We start from the raw sequence: 21,636 nt of genomic DNA on the forward strand, positions 1-21,636 counted from the left end.
TGTATCTGTACTTGCATATACAAAAAACCTATTGCCCAGGTAAAGTGGGGTACATCTGTAGTTCAAATAGATTTAGAGAGGTATCCATGTGATTAATTGATTGAAGCATTGCAGCCCTGCCATAGAACTGTGTCCATTTCAGGTAGTTGTTGCAGGCACCAGATATCTTCTGATCTTGGAAGCTAAGCAGGGTGAGCCCTGGTTGGTACTTGGATAGGAGACTGCCAACTAATACCAAGTGCTGTAGGCTATATTTCAGGGAAGGAACTAGCAAAACCATATCTGAGTTTTCCTTGCCTAAGAAAACTTTATGAAATTCATATGTCAACAGGCAACTTGAATCTGCTCTCTTAACTGGAATAGTGCAGAGGTTGGTGGCAGAGTAGACGGATATACCAGATTTCCATGCTTGTGAACTTACAGGGGAGGTTCTTTTCGGCCCTAGAATTATTGCTGAGAAATGTTTAAAGGGCATTGTTGAAATGAATTGGTATCCTGCTGAAATATGTTTCTGGATCACACTTGTATGATATGCATATGATAACCCTGCTGTACTGGTGGTTGTGTAGAAGGGCTGATTGTATTTATCTCTGGTGAGGTAACCAATGGTAAAGAACTGCAGATGGATCATGGGTCAATAATTCAGGCCGTATGCCATTGGTGCAGCTTAATTTATTTTGATTTTATGTACTTGTATCTGTACTTGATGTATCTGTGGCTGACATCGACTGCGGCGGGAATGGAAATGGAGAGGAAAGTTGTCTCATAACATATGTTCACAGAGGACTGCCTCTAAGATTTAAAAGTCATTATACAAGTTGTGTAATACTTCTTGTTGACAATGCCTGTAATTTATTCTTCATTGTGGACATTTAATCTCTGCGCTATAAAGAAATTAACATCCAATATCATGTGAAAATATGTCAGTTCTGTGTCAGTCACGAGAATAATGTTTGGCTTAAAACAATCTGGAATATAATGTTCTTTCTGCTTCATTATTTATCAGTGACTACGCATAGATATTAGCTGCCACATCGGGTGGAATGTGATCATCATTATTTGCCTGATTTGCTTCTGTGGCAGTTTTCTTCAGCTCATATTATTTATTTATTGTCTGTTTATGTACTGCTTTACAGTCCTTCTAGTAGAGAGATTTTTGCAGGATGATTCTGGGAGCTGTGTTCAGTATTGTGTCTGCTGCAGCCTGACTGTTTGTTCCTATAGTTGGGAGTCTATTCCATTTGAACATTGTGGGGCTGTGAGTGTCTGAGCTTGAATGGATAATCCACTGCGTAGAAATTGACTAACTGGCCAAATAGTCTGAACATAAATGGCAGGATTATTGTTATGGTCTACAAACTATAACCACAGTTGTAGAATTTGGGGGGCTGCACAGCAAACATTTGGCTTGGGTTCCCAGTCCAGACACCATAGAAGCCAAACTAAAATCTTAGAGGCAATTTTGATGTATGCTGCTGTATCCTAAATCAACCTTGGGCTAAAGGGACATGATGTGCAGTAACCCCTGTGCGAAGTTGCAGTAGGTACTTCTCAAGACTTGTATGATTTAAGGGGTTAGTTCAGGTCTTTGGGTTCCATATTGTAGCAGAAAAGCTGCCATGGTTCTGTGATTAATTTTACTGCGATAAAGTTCAACGTCACCATGCTCTTAATTGTGTGTGTGTGTGTGTGTGTGTGTGTGTGTGTGTGTGTGTAGCAAGTTGGCTCAGTGAAATGCATGCTGAAGATTACCATGGTGAATAAATTATTGATTGCCTGCTGTTGAATTTCTCCTTTGTTTAAATACGGATGAGGGGTCCCCTTTAGATGGAGGAACTGGAGTGTGTTGAAGGGTAGAGAACACTTGACTCTTCCCCCTGGGTTACATTCAGGGTGACCAGATGTCATACCTGCAAGATGCAGGGCATTCAAGAAGAATGCAGGATGTTACACAATAAAATCTAGTTTATTTACTAACATATTACATATACTGTATTTTATTATTATGCAAAAGGATCTTGTAGCACCTTTGAGACTAACTGAAAGAAAGAAGTTGGTAGCATGAGCTTTTTTATACTTCATCCTACTTCCTCAGATGCATCAGGAAGTAGGCTGAAGTCTACGAAAACTCCTGCTTCCAACTTATTTCTTTCAGTTAGTCTCAAAGGTGCTACAAGATCCAATTGCATACTGATTTTCCAGATTAACATGGCTTTCCCTTTGCATTGTATTTTATTATGTATAGTTATGTTATTTTATTCCATTCTCCCAATATGAGACTCAAGGTGGTGAACAGCAGATGTAAAATAATGCAGTTTAAAAACAATACAACATTAAAATGTATAAATATAAAATTAAAAAAACAATTAAACCATTTAAAAAGTTTAAACCAGTTATGAGTTAAAATAGAATATGTTAAAAATACAAACCTTAAAATTTCATTAGGACAACATTCCCAGCCCTTACTGTATTTTTCTGATGAACTTATCATTAGCTTGCAATATTCTTAGGGAACTCTGGACAAGACAAAGGCATAAAGTTGTACTTTACTAGGAACAAACCCTTTACTGAATGTACATTTAAATTATTCATTTCATTTGTCCATTTTGCTGAAATTAAAGAAACAAAACCAAAACCTTTCTGCCTTTGCTATGTGACCTAAAGCAGCCTAATTGCCTAATAGCACCTTTGCTGGCTTTCTTCTGTCTGAGAAACAAATGCATCCAGAGCTCTAAGGATAAGCCTTGTCTGCTGCTTCTCAAGGGAAAAAAGGAACTTTAGAAGGATCCATCCTATCCCCCTATTTGCAGGGAAGACAGGCTGCCAAGTAGAGGCATTTCTCAAAGGGGGCCTGCAAATGGTGTTACTCAGTGGGCTTTTTCGTCATGCTCAGAATGGAGGACATTTTAGAATTCCTCCTGGAGAGAAGGTTGAAATGTAGGACATGTCCTGGGAAAGGACGACGTCTGGGCACCCTGGTTTCATGGTTTCAATGCTGGAACTATCCTGCAGTACTATTTGTGCTGTGAAACCAGCAGTAATTGCTTATGGAGTGTGTCACTTGTAACTATTTCAACTGTAAAGTTGTTTGAGAGAAGGGAAAGATTGTACAAGATTGCATCCTGCTCAGATAAGGTTTGTTTGCGCTGCCAACAGCTGTTTGTTTGCTATCAATTACCAGCAGAGTGTCAGCAGAATTGATACACAGCTGCTTTTTGCACATTTAGATTCCAAGACGTACACGCTTCTTGAAAGGTCAGCGCTTAGAGAAACAAGACCAAATTAGGTCCCTAAATCTGTAGCGAATAATGGGCATTTGTATTCTGAATTGTAATCTATCTCTTGAATGTTCACCCTCTTCCGTTGTGGCTAAAAGTTCTAAAGGCCTGCATGGCTTGGGCCCAGCTTACCTGAAGGAACACCTCCTCCCATACAATCCTTCCCGCTGCACTCTCAGGTCCTCTGGGAAGAACCTACTGCAGTTAGAGAGAAGGAGACTGAAGACGACTTCCCAGAGGACGTTCTCTGTTGCTGCTCCAAAAACCTGGAATGACCTGCCGGATGAGATCCTCCATCTAACATCCTTGGAGGCCTTTAAGAAGGCAATAGAAACGGATCTCTTCCAGCAAGCATTCCCAAATTGATCTCCTCAGAAATTTCACTCACTTTTTGTTTAGCTGTACCCACCGGACCTTGATCTCAGTTTATTTTATTAACCATTTTATTGGGAATTGTTTTTAATGGTATTTGAGGGTGGGAGGGAGATTGGGGAACTAGGATCTAATATGTCCTGTTATTCTTTTATCTATTGATAGTCATGTTTGATTGTATTGTTTTTGTTTGTTGTTACCCGCCTTGATCCAATACAGGGAGAGGCGGGATACAAGTAATAATAATAATAATAATAATAATAATAATAATAATAATAATACAGTGCGTCCTCGCCTTATGCGGGGGATCCATTCCGGATCCCTCCGCGTAAGGCGAATTCTGCCTATGCTCGAGCCCCATTGGAAACAATGGGGCTCGTGCGTGGTGGCGTGGGTGCGCGGGTGCGCGTGGGGCGCAACGGGCGCGCGCGCCCATTCATTTGAATGGGACGCGCCGCCCCTTTCGCCCCGCGCGCACGCCGCGGCTTGAGCGCATACGCTCAAGTCCGCGTATGGCGCGCCCGCGTATGGCGCGGGCGCACTGTAATAATAATTATCAAACGTTCAGGGGCCAGAGAATTTGAGGAGTGGCCTGTAATGAATAATAATGAAATGAAGATATTTCTTGTTATTCTGTAGTGGCTTGTGCAAAATGCTGAGAAGCCGAAAATACTAGCTGCGAAGTAGGAGGCTGAAGTTGATGGGAATGTTCATTTACGCAGTCATTAAAATAATCTAGTCTTCCTGAAATGTGTCAGTTCTATTTTGACCATTGCAAAATTTCATCATATCAGATCGTTTCTCCATCAACTACATATTCCAAATTCTAACCCACCAGTTATCAATGGTGACTACTTCTCATCTGGCAGCAGTGATGAAAAAATGACCAGTTTCCTATGTTTCAGATTAGAATTTTCTTTAACAAATATAGAGAGCAAAATCAAAATTGGGACAGAAATTTATGGTTTAGTCGGTGATATATAAAATTGGATACAGGACTGCATCCCAGAATCCTCTCACTTTAGGGCATTCAGTCCACATGTGCATATAAGAGCCTCTAGATTCATATTCCCTCCAGCAATTTGGAGAAAGTGTTTTAACTATTTTACACAGAAAAACAGGTGTAAGATACCATCTGTGGATGGTTTTTAAGTTAATTCCCTCAAGGATGAAGAACAGGATTTGTATCAGGTGGAAAACCAAATATGAGCCCACAAAATATCTGGAATCATAGTTTTCAGTTTTGATTACAAAAACGAGTGCATATATTAGCCCTTACAATACATGAGTTAGTTCCTTCTTTATAAATCCCAATATGTTGTCCTAAAATTCCTACCTTTTTTTCAGCCAGGATGTCCACTGGGATGGGCACCAAGTTGGAGAATCCTAGACTTGTAAGGGATCACAAGGGCCATGTAGTTCAACCCCCACCATGCAGGAATATACAGCTAGAGCACTCCTGAAAGATCCTCATCCAACCTCTGTTCAAAGACCTCTAAAGAGGGAAGGGACACAGAGCTACACACCTTTCCGCAAAATGTCTCTGCATTTGGATAAATCATGGGCCTTGTCCACACCTATTTAGTTTTATTTTACTCATGGAGTGTGTTAGAAGCTAACTCTGTAGTGTGCAAACATATGCTGATTCTGTATATGCTGTGGACCAATACCAGTGGGAATGCCATGTATGTTTATGTTATTTATTTATGTTATTAAAATGAAATATTTCCATCCTACCTGATATCACAATAATCTCAGGGTTGTGTTCAAGTAAAATTGATACAAAGGGGTTAAAACAGTTGTGCAAAGTTAATGAAGTTTACACTCGTCCCTCCCCGTTTGCGGACTTGGAGTCCGCGGCTTTGGTCCTTCGTGGATAGCAAGTGAAGAGGGACAAAATGGCATGCATGGGAGCACAACGCCGTTATAACCAATGGGGCTTGAATATCTGTGATATTTCTGATTCACTGGGGGGGGGGGAGGTTTGGAACAGATCCCCCACGAATCAGGAGGGACCAGGGTACTCTTTTTAGAGTTTAAAATCTTAAAGTGATTTAACCTGCAAGTACACAGTTCACTCTGTGATTTATTCCATATGTTAATGAAAATGAAGGCAGTTTCCCCTTTGTAACAAGCTTAATTCTTGCTCCATAGGGCATATGTGTGCATACATAGGTATTGTATTCAAGGGCTCAGACACTGGTGGAGCCAGAGTCAAGGTATTATTGTCATAGAAAGCCTTCAACAGTTTAGGAACGGGCTGCTTGAAAGATTGTCTTGCTCTATAATAAAAAGGGCCAATGTGGAGCTGGTAGGTCACTGTGATCTTGAGGGAAGGCCTTGCCTGGTATAATGTTTGGAAAAAGGCAGCGTGGTATTGGCCATTTTGTTTTGAATTGTCTTTGGGAAGACCTTGGAAAACCAATTACTAAATCATGACCAGATGCTACATGTTTAGTTTCTTTTCACAGGCTTACTGGGCCTTCAGGCTTTGTGACTGATGGACCTGGAAACTATAAATACAAGACAAAATGTACCTGGCTTATTGAGGGAAGGTAAGTAACAAACATCTTAATTTTGACTGGACAGTTATTCTGCTTTTGTACAGTTAAAACCTTCAATGATATTAGACCCTTTTGTAGGATTTATTTCCCCATTCCAAATTTAAATGTGTATAAGGTGGGAAAGAGCACAGTTTCTAAACTGGAAATATTTTACTCTTGAAGAGTAACTACATATTTATCATTCTAATGAAGATACTTATAATTCTGTTTGATGGTGCATGAAAGCTTGCCTAATAGAACATCTATTGGTCCATACAAAGACTTTGTATAGTTTCTTTTATTTATAGGAATTGGGCTAATCCTTGGAATTGGGCTTTAAAAAAATACCACTAATACATTGGCCACAAGAAATGGAACTAAGAAATTTAAATCCTAACGGCTAAGTCCCGCCAACAATTCCTTCCCCAGGTTCAGCACTAGCAAGGCCAGGAGATACCTAAATAGTAGGACCATCCAGTGAGGAACTACAACAATAGTGACAATCTGGGTGGCTTTTTAAAAAAATTAAACTGAGGTTGTGGTGGTTCTGCTTCCTACTCTTGGGACAGGTTGCTGGTGTTCTCCAGGAGTACTCCCAGCTGGTTCTCTTCCTCAGTTGAGGAGAGAGGAGTAGAAAGCTCAATGACCCATTCTCTTCCAGCCTTAAACCTCTGCTTCACAGCTTGCCAAAGGCAAGAGAGGCTGGACTCCACATACTTTCCTTCGGTGCATGGAAAATCAGTTTCCCCAAAGAAACCTTAGGTTCTTCTGATGCTGTCCCAGATTCACAGTTACTCAGACAAGCCTTCAAAAGAACTGTTGACCTTTTAGGAAGGGTTGTTCAAGCTGTGAAGAGGAGCTTTTGTTAGCTTCATTGATGTTTAATCTCCCCAAGTGACTTCTGCTAAGGGATTTCTTTTAAAAGAATGACAGTCTTATTGTCCAATCTCCTGCCTGGTGCTTATGGCTATATTTAGTCATGATGCTTTGTAGGAGTTTTTTAGGTTGAATTATGGCAAACACAACCTGTATGTTAAAGACACAGAATAATGCACTTGTGTCTGTGAATGTATGTTACACTAGGCATAAGAGGGTTGGGTTGACTGAGACAGCATATAGTTTAAGCAGTTGCATTTTTTGTAATGGAGCTCTTTCTGAAGAACAGCGATCTCTACTGAAGAGACATCTCTTGTATTGTTAACTGTTTTGGTGTGTATAGGATGCATCATGTTTTAAAAGTATCTCATTGCCAGTGCTTAGAAAAATTATGTTTTTGGGTTCTAACTCACAAAATCCCCCAGGTAGTAGTGATGAGTGACCATGATGGCTTGGGGATCCTGGCAGTTGGAATTAACAAAGCAACCTTTTCAAGCTCTGTTCATTGCAGTTCTTGACATGAAGGAATTGGGTGTAAATGATGGCAAGAGGCTCAGTCTTGGTACCTTGCCTTCCTAAGTAGCCAAGCAGTTTCATGTGTGTTAGAATCATAGAATTGGAAGAGACTGCAAGGGCCATCCAGTCCAACCCCCTCTATCTACCATTCATCAGTACCTTTGGGCTGTACCAAAGATGGTTATGTTTGTTCTAATGTGTTTATTAAACTAAATAGTCTGTGAAATTCAGTCAACAGGAACTTTGGATTTTTACAGCAAAAAGTCTGTCACTTAAGCAAGAAATCTTGATTAACACTTCTAAATGGAGGAGGAAGTTCCTCTTTCATCTATAGGTTAAACTGAAAGACAAAAACAGGGATGTGAATGACAAAAGGTCACCTAGTGCCTATGTAACCTTTTCATTTTTCATTCCTGGAGATGGCTGGACCATGAGTACAAAAGTAATAGGGAATTTCTAATGGAGAGTGTGGATGTCCATTTATTATAATTTTTTTCAGTGTACCGCTGTGAGTCCACACAGTCTTACAATGTTGTGAAATGTAAGCTAGGTCAGGCCTGTTCAGTGCTTGGATGGGAGACCACCGGAAATCCTTGGTAGGCCTAAGAAAGAGCCTTGCCTCAAACTCTGAAGAGCTGCAGTTTCATTAGTCAGAGTTGATAGTATTGGCCTAAAGGGAGCCGTGACCAGACTCAGCAAAAGGCAGCTTCATCTGTACCCAGCAGAGTAATTGTTTTGGATGGCAGGCAGGACACGGCACCTGCAGACGTTGCGTAGAATTTAGATTGCAGGGCTCCTGACCTCCTCCCTGGAATGGTTCAGTCGCAGCAAAAGCACCACTGCATGGCTGCTCTGACAACGTTTCTTTCCTCTCTGAGGTTGATTTCCAGATGATCACACAGCAAGAAACTAGGATCCATATGATGGCAGGAGGATATCACATTCCTGTGTGTTTTAGAGCAATCTGTTCTGTGCTGAGACTATGTCCTTTGGAGTTTTAGCTTTGTCCAATTTTGTGCATGAATTGCATTGCATGGAAAACGGTCCCAGAAGCAAATGCTCATCATATCCAAATAGTGACAGTGGTCCCATTGTTATGACACGTTAGTGAAATTTCAAGTTTTTAAACCAGAAAGTATAATGATAACAGGTGTCAGAGGTTATCATTGTTCTTGCATATTAGAGTGCTTTAGAAAAAGAGCAATATGTCAGTACAGTGTGTGGTGATCACTCTCCCTCTCTTTCCTTTTTTTCAGGCCAAATTCAATCCTTAGGCTCCGCTTTAATCATTTTGCAACAGAATGCAGCTGGGACCACTTATATGTATATGATGGTGATTCGATTTATGCTCCATTATTGGCTGCTTTTAGGTAAGCCACAGAATACAATGTGAAGCTAATTACTATGTCATATTTCTTTGTGTTTTCTCTTGAGGTTTGGATTTTTTAAATGATGAGAATGCTGGGATCAGCAGTTCTGGTACCCATGGGGTTTCATTTGGGTTAGCATTGGGCAATATGTAGCGAGGCAATGACTTGCAGCCATCTCCATCCAGTAGTTGTAAGATTACATTGCAACAGAAATGTTGTGCCAGAAATATTTATTTATTTAGGGTATTTATACCCTCTTCTTTAGTCACAGAGGCTCTCAGAATGGCTTACAAATGATTAATTTGACAGTTTCCCTGCCCTCAGGATTACAATCTAAATAAGACAAGGAAAAGAGAATGGCAGTGGGGGAGGGGGATAAAGTCCAGCAGGTACTTATATAGACACAGATCTCATGGGTAATAGATTACAATTGCTTATTAGAATCATAGAGTTGGAAGAGACCCCAAGGGCCATCCAGTCCAACCACATTTTGCCATGCAGGAACTCTCAAAGCATTTTCGACAGATGGCCATCAAGCCTCTGTTTAAAGACCTCCAGGGAAGGAGACTCCACAGTGTGTTCCACTGTTGAACAGCTCTTACTATCAGGAAGTTCCTCCTAATGTTTAGGCAGAATGTATTTTCCTGAACTTTGAATCCATTGCTTGATGTCCTGTTCCCTGGAGCAGCAGAAGACAAGCTTACTCCGACCTCAATATGACACCCTTTCAAATATTTCAACATGGTTATCAAGTCACCCCTTAACCATCTCTTCTCCAGGCTAAACTTATCCAGCTCCCTATCTCCTCACAGTGCATGGTTTCCAGATCCTTCACCACTTTGCTCACTTACTAATTGTACAATAGACTCCAGTATGTCACATCTGTGATAAACATCAGAGTATGGAAGGATGAGTTTCTTTATGGTCACAGTCCCCCTTATGCTACAGACCATATAAACATAGAATTATTTTTATAAATTAATTTATTTGAAATGTTTCATAGGCTACCACAATTAGTGCTCTTCCAGCTACTGTTGCAGTAAAAACTTTTTTTGGCTTCCACTGAAGTGGAAGAGAAGAAACACTATGGATAGAAGTCATAGGGCAAGAGAGGAATGTATTCTGTGGCATGGTGTATCTTCTAGTAGACCACTTGGTACATAGGATGCTGTCCCTTTGACAACTGAGGCATATGATCCTTGTGGAGACCTTTTGCCTTGTGGTGCCAGTCAACTGTCAGGTCAAGTTGGAAGCTTTGGTGCTTTGTCCCCTATGCTATTCAACATTTACATGAAGCCGCTGGGAGAGATCATCCGGAGACATGGGGCGCGGTGTTATCAGTACGCTGATGACACCCAGATAATTTTCTCTATGTCTCCGACTGATGCAGTAACTAAGGATGGCATCTCTCCTCTAGATGCCTGCTTGGCGTCAGTAATGGGCTGGATGAGGGAGAACAAACTCAGTGTGAATCCAGGGAAAACGGAAGTACTGGTGATAGGCTCCCCGGTTTCTGGTGGTGAGATCTGTCACCCGGCCCTGAACGGGGTCACGCTCCCCCTGAAGGACTCGGTGCGCAGCTTGGGAGTACTCCTCGATTCGTCGCTCCAGCTGACTTCTCTGGTGCATGCGACGGTCAGGAGTGCCTGTTATCAGCTTCGGCTGATACGCCAGCTGCGTCCCTACCTGGACCGAAAGGACCTAGAATCTGTTGTACATGCTTTGATAACCTCTCGATTGGATTTCTGCAACGCGCTCTACATGGGGCAACCCTTGTACCAAACTCGGAAGCTGCAATTGGTGCAGAATATGGCAGCCAGATTGGTCGCTGGTAGCTCCAGGTCGGACCATATAACACCTATCTTAAAAGACCTTCACTGGCTGCCTATTCGCTTCCGAGCTCAATACAAGGTGTTGGTTTTGACCTATAAAGCCCTAAATGGCTTGGGCCCAGGGTACTTGGAGGACCGCCTCTCCCCATATAATCCACCCCGCACACTCAGAACATCTGGGACTAAATTGTTGGAGGTCCCTAGGTCTAATCTTACTCGGACCTCACAGAGGGCTTTTACTACTGCTGCCCCTTTACTTTGGAATAAGCTCCCTGCAGAGCTTCGCTCCGCCGCCTCATTAGCTGTTTTTAAAAAACAGCTGAAAACATATCTATTCCGGCTGGCCTTCCCACCTTAATTTGTTTGTTTATCTTTCCTGCCCCCTTTTTTTCCCTTCTGACCCTGGATCGATGGAACGTTTTGCATTTTTCTTCTGCCCCTGATATATGTATTCTCTATTTTATTGTTTCCTGTTCCTGTTTTTGTAGTAATGGTTTTAATTGCTTATTGAATTTTAACTTGTATTGTAATGTTTTTATAATCTTGTAAGCCGCCCTGATCATTTCTATGGAAGGGCGGGGTAGAAATAAAATTTATTATTATTATTATTATTCCAAATTGCTGGTGGGCTTTTCATTATGAGTAGGTGCATGTGGTTAACCTACCACAGGCTGGGGGCTATAATGTGAGTACTTTGACCCCTTTTTCTTTGTTACCTGGCAGTCAGACATTCCTATACAGCCCCTCCCAACTCGCGAGGGATCCACTCTAGACCCTCCATGAAATATGCGAGTCCCATAGAGAATAATGGCACATGCGCCCGTGGAGCACATATGGGGCCGCACACGTCCCTTTTAAAGGTAGCAGCTCATCCCTCCTGCGAAGAGCAAGACCACGGACTCCAAGTCCACACATGTGGAGGGACAACTCTATAATAATTTGTCTGTGTGTCAGGAAGAGAATAGAAATAACTTGTAGGGAGGATATTTTGCCTAGAAGGAGTGCAACAAAGAAATGGTCCATCTGGGCAAATAATCTAGCTGTTGCTTTTTAATTTTGCAGATGTTTTAAATTGGCTTTTAATCTGTAAGAGGTGGAGTGAGCATGATGTGAGTTGACTGTTTTTATTTTATTCTTCTCAAATTAATGGGTTTTTAATTGGCCTCCTAAGTAGTTCATGCATCTAAAGAGCTGTGTGTTTTGAAATTTATATAAAACCTTTGGAAATGAGTGCTGGAGGATAAACACATTTCAATGTATAAAAATAGTCTTCTGTGTTTTGTTTTACCTGAAAGCTGGTGGTCATTGTAATTGATTCATTTTGTCACTTACCTTTCTGACAACACAGAACCGCCTGAAGGAAGCCTAATTTAAGGCAGGGGGTTAAGTAGATTTTGCATATTTGTCATTTTATCCTCAGACTCTTGACTGATATATTCATAAGCTTGTCATCTCAGGAATACAAAGGTATTGATAATCCCAAATGCCTTGGTATTTGGGTGCCTCAGGAGACTGACACTTCTCCATCACTGATAAACCTGTCTAATTTGCTGCTTCATTCTGTGGAAGTAGATTCTCATCCTTGGGACAATGGAATGCTTCTTCCTGTTGTTCTCAGGGGGTCTTTTCATATGATTAAAGTTTTTGAATTGTACTGGAGATGCCAATAATGAATACAAGAGAAACAGTGTATCTGGTTCGGGTGTCAGTAATCCTTCTCAAGACTGGAAATTGGAAGAAAAGTCGAGTTCCACAGACCTCCATTATTCTTGAAGAGGCTGAGCTCAAAGCACGTTACCTGTGTTGTCACCTGAGTTGTCACCTTTGTTTCTTTTGAAACAAAGAGCATAGGTGTCAGTTGCACATCTTCCTCTTTGTAGAAAGGGTGGGAAACATGGAATGTACTGTGAGGTTATTTTCAGTGGCAGAAATCAGTGGATCGGGGTAACAGGTGACTCCCTATCGCCACTGTAACCCTCCTGTCTCCCCTTGAAACAATTGGAGAGCTGGGAAACTCTCTGGGGCAGTACTTGGGCACTTTAGAGGGCTGAATGTGAGAAGAAAAAAATTCACAGTGAATACCAGCAGAACATTGGATTTGATGGTTGGTGTTTCCACATTTTTGTGGCTTGATTGAAAGATGAAAGCTTGGATTTGCACAGGGGTGTTTTTGTTCCTAGCAGGACATGATAATAATAAATAATAATAATAATAATAATAATAATAATTTGTTTTATTTATATACTGCTATTCCAAAGGTCATAGCGGTGAACAGCAAGTAAGCTAATTAGCAAGTAAGCTAATTTGCCCCCAACAGTCTGGGTACTCATTTTAGCGACCTCAGAAGGATGCAAGCCTGAGTCGAGCTTGGGCCCTTTTGCTGGTCTTAAACTTAGAGAACACTTCTCTAGGAAACTTGCTGATACCCGAAAAAATAGGCCTGGCATTTTGCAGGTTAAACTTTGTTAGCACAATGGGCTTGTCTGTGAGCAAGTGCTTGAACATACTGGAGGTGCTATAGTAGGTCTCTCCTATGATGTGCAAACAAAGTGCTTGTTCTTAGTGTTTCCTTGGTTGAACAGTTGGGCTCCCTTTTCACTAATCTGTGGTGAAACATTGCCTTTAGAGTGACTGATGTGGAGCATGGCAAATGCCACATTAGTCTTCAGGAGCCGGAGCCCTATCAGGACCTGGTTAGCATCAAGCTATTTCTTTTGTTTGCCTTCAATACATATAACACATGGATAAACTTTGCTATTGAGACAGAGGTTCTGGTGCATTGAAGGTTTCTGCACATCGGGATTCTTAAATGAGAACCAGAATGAATTAGATTACATTAGAATAGTAGGCAAGATGAGAGAAACACTGTAGAGTACCTGGCTGGGCAATGCTAAATTTGTCCTCCTTGTGGTATGCATGGCTGGCTACTTACATTTGAGGAGAGTTATACATTTTTGTTTCTTTGCTTAGGAATAGAAACACAAACAAAGAAATAAAGAAACTTGTGTATGTTAAGCATTGATTGTGTTTCACTGTATGATCCATTCCAGAAATGCAGTGGATATATAGGACTTCATCTGTAGCACTGAGTATGAATTTGTCAGTTGATAGTAGAAACAGGTTCTTTAATTCTTTGTCTCTGTGTGTTTTTGGAGAGAATCCTTATTGTCATGGAAGGATTCACACTCAGTCTAACTGTATTGTTAACAGGATGTTTATGGACCTAGAGCTAAGAAGAGAGATAATGTTTTTATGCATGCATGTGTGCATGTATGTTGTGTGCCTTCAAGTCATTTCTGACTTATGGTGATCCTAGGATGGACCTAACACAGCAGTGGTTCTCAACCTTCCTAGTGCCACGACCCTTTAATACAGTTCCTCATGTTGTGGTGACCCCCAACCATAGAGGAACAGTTTCTCGGTCTCTAAGACCATTGGGAATATGTGTATTCTTGTGGTCTTAGGCGACCCCTGTGAAAGGGTCATTCGACCCCCAAAGGGGTCACAACCCATAGGTTGAGAACCACTGTAACACAGGGTTTTCTTGGCAAAATTTGTTCAGAGTGGGGTTGCCTTTGTCTCCCACTGAGGTTGAGAGAGTGTGACTTGACCTTGGATTTGAATCCTGGTCTCCAGAGTCATAGGCCAACACTCAAACCTCTACGCCACACTGGCTTATGTATGTATACATATAGTAAAATAAAGGATGAATGCACATGCAGTGCAGGACAGCATCAGTTTTCAGATGTATTTAGCAGCAGAGAGAGTTGTTGGTTTATGAGACAGTTTGCAGCGCCTCCTTCTGTGAGTCATGCCTTTAAGGCATCTAATGGCAGAAAGCAGGAGTAGTTTATTTCATTGGCAAAAGAAAGTCAAATATAATGTTGGAAGTGGTTTTTCCCCTTGTATCCCTTGAATTGTGCGAGTGCCTCTTCTGTTGATACAGATTAGTCCCATGTCATCTAACATTAGACAGTTTCAAAGTGTGAAGAAGCTGTGAAGTCGAAGGCTTTCACAGTTGGCATCCATAGTTTTTTGTTGTTTTTTTGAGCTATGTGGCCGTATTCTGGAAGGATTTATTCCTTACGTTTTGCCTACATCTGTGGCTGGCATCTTCAGAGAAATTCTCTGAAGATGCCAGCCACAGATGGAGGTGAAACATCTGGAATAAATTCTTCCAGAACACGGCCACATAGCCTGAAAAACCCACAAAAAACTGGGTAGAAGTTGCTTTCTTGGTTGCAGTGCCACTTTTAGAATTCCTCTGCATAAGCTGGCAGGGGTTTTGGGGGAAAGCTGTTGTCTAAAAACCCATCTTTTCCAAGCTTTGCATAGTTTTCTGCAAGTATTTGCAGACCTAGAGAAGGACCATAGTTTGAAGCTCTCTGCATTTGGTAGACTTGAGGTCTGCTAAGTATTTGAAACCATCATAGACTAAAGCCTGAGAGGAAGGAGCAGAGAGCCAAGAGCCTTTCATTCAGTTTCACCCTGACTTTGAACTTGTTGGCAGGTTTAGGAAAGCCACTGTCTCTCCCTGACCACAAACTGTAATAATAATTATTCTTTTTTATAGGGAGAACTGAAATGATAGATGGGGAAGATATTGAGCTTTCAGGGGTAGTACTTTATAATTAATATTGTTTCTGTCCTTGCTAACCACAGTTTCGTCCCCTTGTGCATGAATATCTTCAGTGCCACCTAATCTCACTTTCATCTCACCTCTTTTCACCTTTGCCCATTTTTGCCCCCCAGAGAATAATTTCCCAGCCTTCTAGACAGGCAGACAAAAATTCTGTTTTCTTTCTGAACAAATCTGCTTAAGGAGTTTCCATGCTGGATTTGAAGTTGATCCCAGCCTTGTTTCAGACTCACATTCCTGATTCAAGGGGCCTTAAATACGCTAAAGGCACCAGATCTTATGTCTGATCTTGGAAGCTAAGCAGGATCAGCCCTGGTTAGTACTTGGATGGAAGACTGCCAACAAATACCAGGTGCTGCAGGCTATATTTCAGAGGAAGGTACAGTACTGGCAAAACTACCTCTGAGGATTCCTTGCCTAGGAAAACCCAAAGGAATTCATGAGTTTGCCATATGTGGAGCTGCGACTTTTCAGGTGCACACATGTACATATACATACGTTACATGCAACACATTAGGCATGCTTCCTCAACACAGCAGTGGTGCCTTTGAAATACTCTGAGCAGACAAACTACAGCTTCCTTAACACTTTCAAGGAATCTTAATTCCCTCACTTTGCTGAAAAATGTAAATATGTGCATAGGGAAAACAGCGAAGGTTAACTGTCACACTGATTTCAGGTAGTGAGTGTTGTTGTCATTTTGCCAGTATATAACATGCCCTTGAATTCCAGACATCTTTCATATTCTGATAATTGTAGAACTGATCTTTGATAAGCTGCAGGTTTACAGCCAAAGCAAACAAGTCTTCAGAGTTAACAATTCTATATTACTTGAATGCAGAGATTGCTTTGCAAACATACTGTTGAATCATGTGCGAAGTTTTGCTTAACCCTTTCAGACAGCAAGGTTGTTTTCAGTGACTTGAATGAGTTTTTTGTAGTAGTATTTTCTCCTTCTGAGGGATGTGTTTTGTTTCTTTGTTTTCTTCAAAAGCCTGCAGTGTTTCCTCTTAATCAGGAGCTTTATTGTTCTTGAAAGTAGGCTAGGCAGGTACATGTTATGGCAGTTTTAGGATTTTAATTACCCTGAGCTGTCTCAGACCTCTTGGTTTTAAGGAGAGATGTGGAATTTAAATAGACTAGATGGTGGCTTCTTTCAGCTGCTCTTGTAGAAGCACCTCTGATCTTGGTGCCATATTTTTGATTTATGGTTAAGTTTATTCACAGTTTAGAAGTGTTATGTACTTGTTATCTCAGATTGCAAGGGGATCTTTTTATTGGGTTTTTTTGCCTTCACAATTAAACACAGCTGTATGTTCTGTGGAACATATATTGAGTCAGTTGATGAGAGTTTTATCTGTGTGATGTGGTGGTAAATGGTATCTGCCAGTAAGTTATCATGAAGGCCTCCATCCCATTTGTCAAAGCCACCATAAAGTTGCACCTTCATTTCTTAGTCTTTTGTATATGGTGGGAACCGGTGTGTCTTTGATTTATCTGCGGTTGTTGAAATCTCTCTTATTACTATTGCATTCTCTTTCTTCCAGTGGCCTTATTGTTCCAGAAAGGGAAAACAATGAGACAGTCCCAGAGGTTGTAGCCACCTCTGGCTATGCTCTTCTGCATTTCTTCAGCGATGCGGCTTATAACTTGACAGGGTTTAACATCAGCTACAAGTAAGTAAAAGTTCGTTGCCAAACGAAAATATTTAAATACTGTATGATAACACTGTTTTTAGTTATTCCTTGACAACATTTCCAGGTGGTGTTAAAATATATATCACATCGCCTCTCTAAATTGGAGGAAAATGTTGAGATAACTTGGTTTCTGATAGTTTAGCAGGTGATCATTTTGAACCTGGGATGATGGAGTGAGTACCTGACTGTATTGTGACTAGTGTTTTGATTTTGGCTGTCTCCTCCTCATCCAAGTAATAGCAGAAGGTGTGAGTCTTGCAACAACAACAAATTTATGTCCCTCCTTTTCCCTGTAATGATAGTCAAGGCAGCATACACATTTTTAAAGCCAGTACAGGGTGAAAACATATAAAAACATTTGTAATGTTCGGATATATTTAAGTTATTTTAAAAACAGTTGCACAATCTAAATGATTAAAAACATTTACGTTTTATTAAAAGACAGAATGTTTAACAAATCAAAACAGTGCACCATTAAAATCTCATCACAATTAATTACTGAAAGTCTGAGGTAAGAGGAACGTTTTCACTTGCTAATGCAAGAAGAACAAGGAGGAAGCTGTCTTAACCTCTCTAGAGAAGGAGCCCAAAGTATAATACATTCATGCACATATTAATTAATTAATATCCTACCTTTCTCCCAGTATGTGACCTAAGGCAGTGATTTTTGTTGCTGTTACTGTGATTCTTATGTTTGCGACTTCTCTATAATTATTCATGCATATGGACTGCCTCTCCTCCTTTTTAAAAAGCAGTACCTGATGATGGTTGTATTGTGCAAGTATTTCTTTGCCAAAATGCACTAGGTGTAAAGCCTTTCCCCATATATCCTGAGACTCAGCCTCTCTCTTTTGTTATATTGGCCTTTGGCCGTGGGGCATGCCTGCCCCTGTTTTTGCCCTGCCATAGTGCACCTGTTTCCCCTGCCTTTGTGTGAATATACAGACCTGCCTTAGAATGGATGATGGCAATGAGGCAACCAAGTGATTACCAGCTGGCTATGAGTATGCAAGTGGACACACAAGACTTTGTGGAGTATGTTGTCATGTGTGTGCTTGCATTATCTGCAGGCGGCTTCCTGGAGTTTCACTGGCTACTTGCTGCTGAAGTAGGGCAGGCAGACATTTGCTACTTGACTTTACATTTCTTTACTTGCACCTGCTCTTCCAAAGTTTTTCTCTGTTCTGGGGGGGTCAAAGTGCAGCCCTTCATGTGTTGTTGTTGGACTACAACACTCAGAATTTTAGACTCTTAAGAAAGACAAATTTCAACCGTTGATGGCTAGCTCTTGCTTTACAGATGGAGCTATAAACACTTCCAGAAACGGAGATTCTAGACGCTGTAGTACCATCTTGTGGTAGCAGTGAGTATTTCACTGGCACAGTTCAAACCATTTGGAAATAGAGGAAGCTGATGTAGAACAAACAGGTCAGATAGTTCTTCCATCTAGATCAGGGATTTGAATCATTAGCTCCTCCAGATGTTGTTGAACTTTAACTCTTCAGAATTCCTCACTGTTGCTTTAGCTGTCTTGGGCTGCTTCAAGGTGCGACTAAATGTCTGGAACAGTGAACTACTCTGGGGTTTTGTCCAGACTTTAAAGGAGCTATCCATGGTGCTGAGCTATATTCCCACCAATAGACTAAGCACTATGGAAGCCAGCAGCCACCACTGCTTTTTCTTACATCCTCACTCTGTATATAATCATGTGGTTAAAAGGAATTAGGCTGTGACACAATCTTATTTTCATGCTTCAAAGTAGAATGGCCAGCAGATCGGTCATGCTTGACAGAAACTTTGATCATGTCCATTTCCCAATGCTGTGATAACAAACATTTGACATGGCCTTTCTGTTTCTTTGCCTGCAGCTTCAACATGTGTCCCCGCAATTGCTCTGGCCAAGGGGAATGCAGGCCCACCAACAGCAGCAAAATAGTTGAATGTGAGTGTTCAGAACATTGGAAAGGAGAAGCCTGTGACATTCCATATTGTCCAGATGACTGTGGTTTTCCGGAGAGAGGCCAGTGCAGTAGAAATGTCTCTCAGGGATGTGTGTGCAACGCTGAGTGGCAAGGTAGGTGAGATGCTGCATCCCTGAAAGTTTGCACTGGCTAGCAGATTTGGTTCCTTTTTGGTTTGTTTGTTTCCTCTTGAATGTTTTGACAAATAAAAACTCCTAACCATGCAGATTCTGCTACCAAAATTTAAACTACCTTTTTTGATTTTTATATCCATACAAAATTAGCCCTTCTTTTCCAAGTCCTTTAGCATCCACCACATACTTCTTGTGGGCTTTGGATGAGGATTTCCCTCTTATCTCTTCTGTTTCTTTACTTTCTCTGTCCTTTAAGAATAGACAGTAGAAGCCTGATCACCAAGTCAGTGGCCTCTTCCAGCATGACTCTTCCCGAGTTCTTTTTTTCTGGCAAATCTGAAGCAACCTAATTGTAATTGTTTTAAGGCTTTTTTGACCCATTCACTTCACTGGTTATGACTATGTCCCAGTTCTTAGGGTATTTAGGATCTATCAGTGGGCATGTCTACATGGGCCAATTACACAGGTTTTTCCCTGTCTTCACCACAACTGGTCTAAATGATGCAGGGCCAAAACTCCAGTCTTTATGAGGGAAGGCCAGTTCCACACCGAATCTGGACCATTCTTGCCTAAATCAGATTTTAAAAACTCATCTTTTCTTCTGGGTTTTGCAGGAAATTCCACAGCACTCCAGACTGACACTGGGTGGCTGTTTACACACACATCCAGCTGTGCCACCCGGCCATGTGATGAATGCTGGGCACCTTGTTGCTGATCTCAGAGGGAGCAACTTGTACCAGCAGGAGCAGCACCAGACAGTTCAGCGGCACATGTGTTTATACACCTGCTTTGTGTCTCTCTGGAGTGTGAACATAAAAGGGGCGGGGAAAATCTGAGGCAGTTTTGGGGCCAGAATATTCCAGGAGTGGCCCAGTTTACTGGCCAGTGTAGATGAGCCCAGCATTTGTAACATTTTGTGAGCTAGCCAGTTCACACAGTATTCTTGTACAAATACATCTGATCAGAGCTGTTAACTGTTAATATGTTTTGCTCCACCTAGGTACAGACTGCTCAATTCCTGTCCCAGCAAACCACTCATTCTGGACGCGTGAAGAATTCTACATGCCAAAACTTCCTAGAGCATCCCATAAAGCTGTAGTCCAGGATGATGTCTTGTGGGTGGTTGGGGGCTACATGTTCAATCACACGGATTCCCAAATGGTTTTGGCGTGAGTAAAATGAAACTGACATGTTTACAAAATAGTAGTACATCTGGGGATGGGAAGAGGTTCTGTGAGCTAGTTTCATGCAACTTTGCTTCTGTGTTAAATCTAGATCCCATTTTAAATTTGAGAGAATAACAACACTGTTTTACATAAACTCCTGTAAAATGCTTTCCTTCCTTCCCTTTGGCCTTTTGGAAGCTACTTCGGTGACAGATTTCTAAAACACAGCCTGCAGATAACTTAAATGTCCCAGTAATCATTTTTGGATTGTCGCTTTTTGCTTTTCTCTCCTGTAAATGGATGATTCTCTGTAGTTTCTTTGTAATCCAGTGTATGAATTCTGTGCTCAGTAGAGTTTGAAACCTTGCAGAGTTGGATGCTGAGAGGTCTGGTAGGAAGCCTGACCCAACCCTTAGGATGTCTGCCCAAAGAATGTGGATTCTGTCTTCTCACTCAGTTTTTTTTACTGCTTCTGCAGATTTGCAAACTATTTTACTCTTTCTTCAGCAGAACACAGAGCTCCATCTCATTTATTCTCTCTTCTCTCCAGCCTCAATCTTCACCCATGTATTTTTCATTTCATCTCATCACTGTTCTCATATGCTATTTTATATGCCAAGCTGAGCACCTGTAGAGTAAGGGGCTCTCTTTAAAAAGTACTTGATGTATGGCAGCAAGCTTTATGACAGCCATGACCTTCTTTGCTTTTGTGAATGTCCCATGGTGGACAATTGTCAAAAGTTTAGAAGACCAAGTCCTCCTATTGCTAGGTGAACAAGAGGCCTCTCTTAGCCCTCCTAAGTGTCTTAAAGAACAATGTAGGTGAGGAGAGCACAAAGTTAAATAAAGAAGTAGCCTGAATGGTGCTTCCATCATACCCCAAGTTCCCATGGTAGGGTGGTGCCTTAGATGAAGACTTTTGTGGCACCGGCAACTGCTCACAAAGAGTAACCAGAAGCAAACACAGCCTTCAATAATTTGAGCTGCAGGATTAAAGTAGAAGACTCAAAACTTGGCTTGGCTGAGGCTGCTGTTGACAGCAGGGTCTTGCAGCAGTTGCTCAAACCTATGTCTCGGAAGGGCCAGCACTGCCCACCCTGTTTAGATCGGCTTTGGTAAATCCCAAACTACAGGATGTGGGGGTCTTATCTACTGGGAAAAGGGACATTGGATCTTACCTGTGATATGTCCATTTCCAGTAGATAAGAGCCCCACATTCTGGCCCACCCTCAGAGGTGCTGGCATAAGGATG

The 21,636-nt window shown here is 41.4% G+C and overlaps 1 protein-coding gene across 1 annotated transcript in view; it reads left to right on the forward strand.

The window, feature by feature from the left end:
• Positions 1-21,636, forward strand: part of ATRN (attractin) — a 207,655-nt gene that overhangs the window by 46,549 nt on the left and 139,470 nt on the right. The window contains exons 2-6 of the mRNA XM_089526395.1: positions 6,122-6,205; positions 8,842-8,955; positions 16,974-17,102; positions 18,992-19,197; positions 20,219-20,387. Coding sequence (XP_089382521.1) covers positions 6,122-6,205; positions 8,842-8,955; positions 16,974-17,102; positions 18,992-19,197; positions 20,219-20,387 — 702 coding nt within the window. The remainder of the gene's footprint in view (positions 1-6,121; positions 6,206-8,841; positions 8,956-16,973; positions 17,103-18,991; positions 19,198-20,218; positions 20,388-21,636) is intronic.

Source organism: Sceloporus occidentalis, unplaced genomic scaffold, assembly GCF_023333645.1.
Source record: "Sceloporus occidentalis isolate IW3139 unplaced genomic scaffold, rSceOcc1.0.p SCAF_5, whole genome shotgun sequence".
NCBI lineage: Eukaryota > Metazoa > Chordata > Lepidosauria > Squamata > Phrynosomatidae > Sceloporus > Sceloporus occidentalis.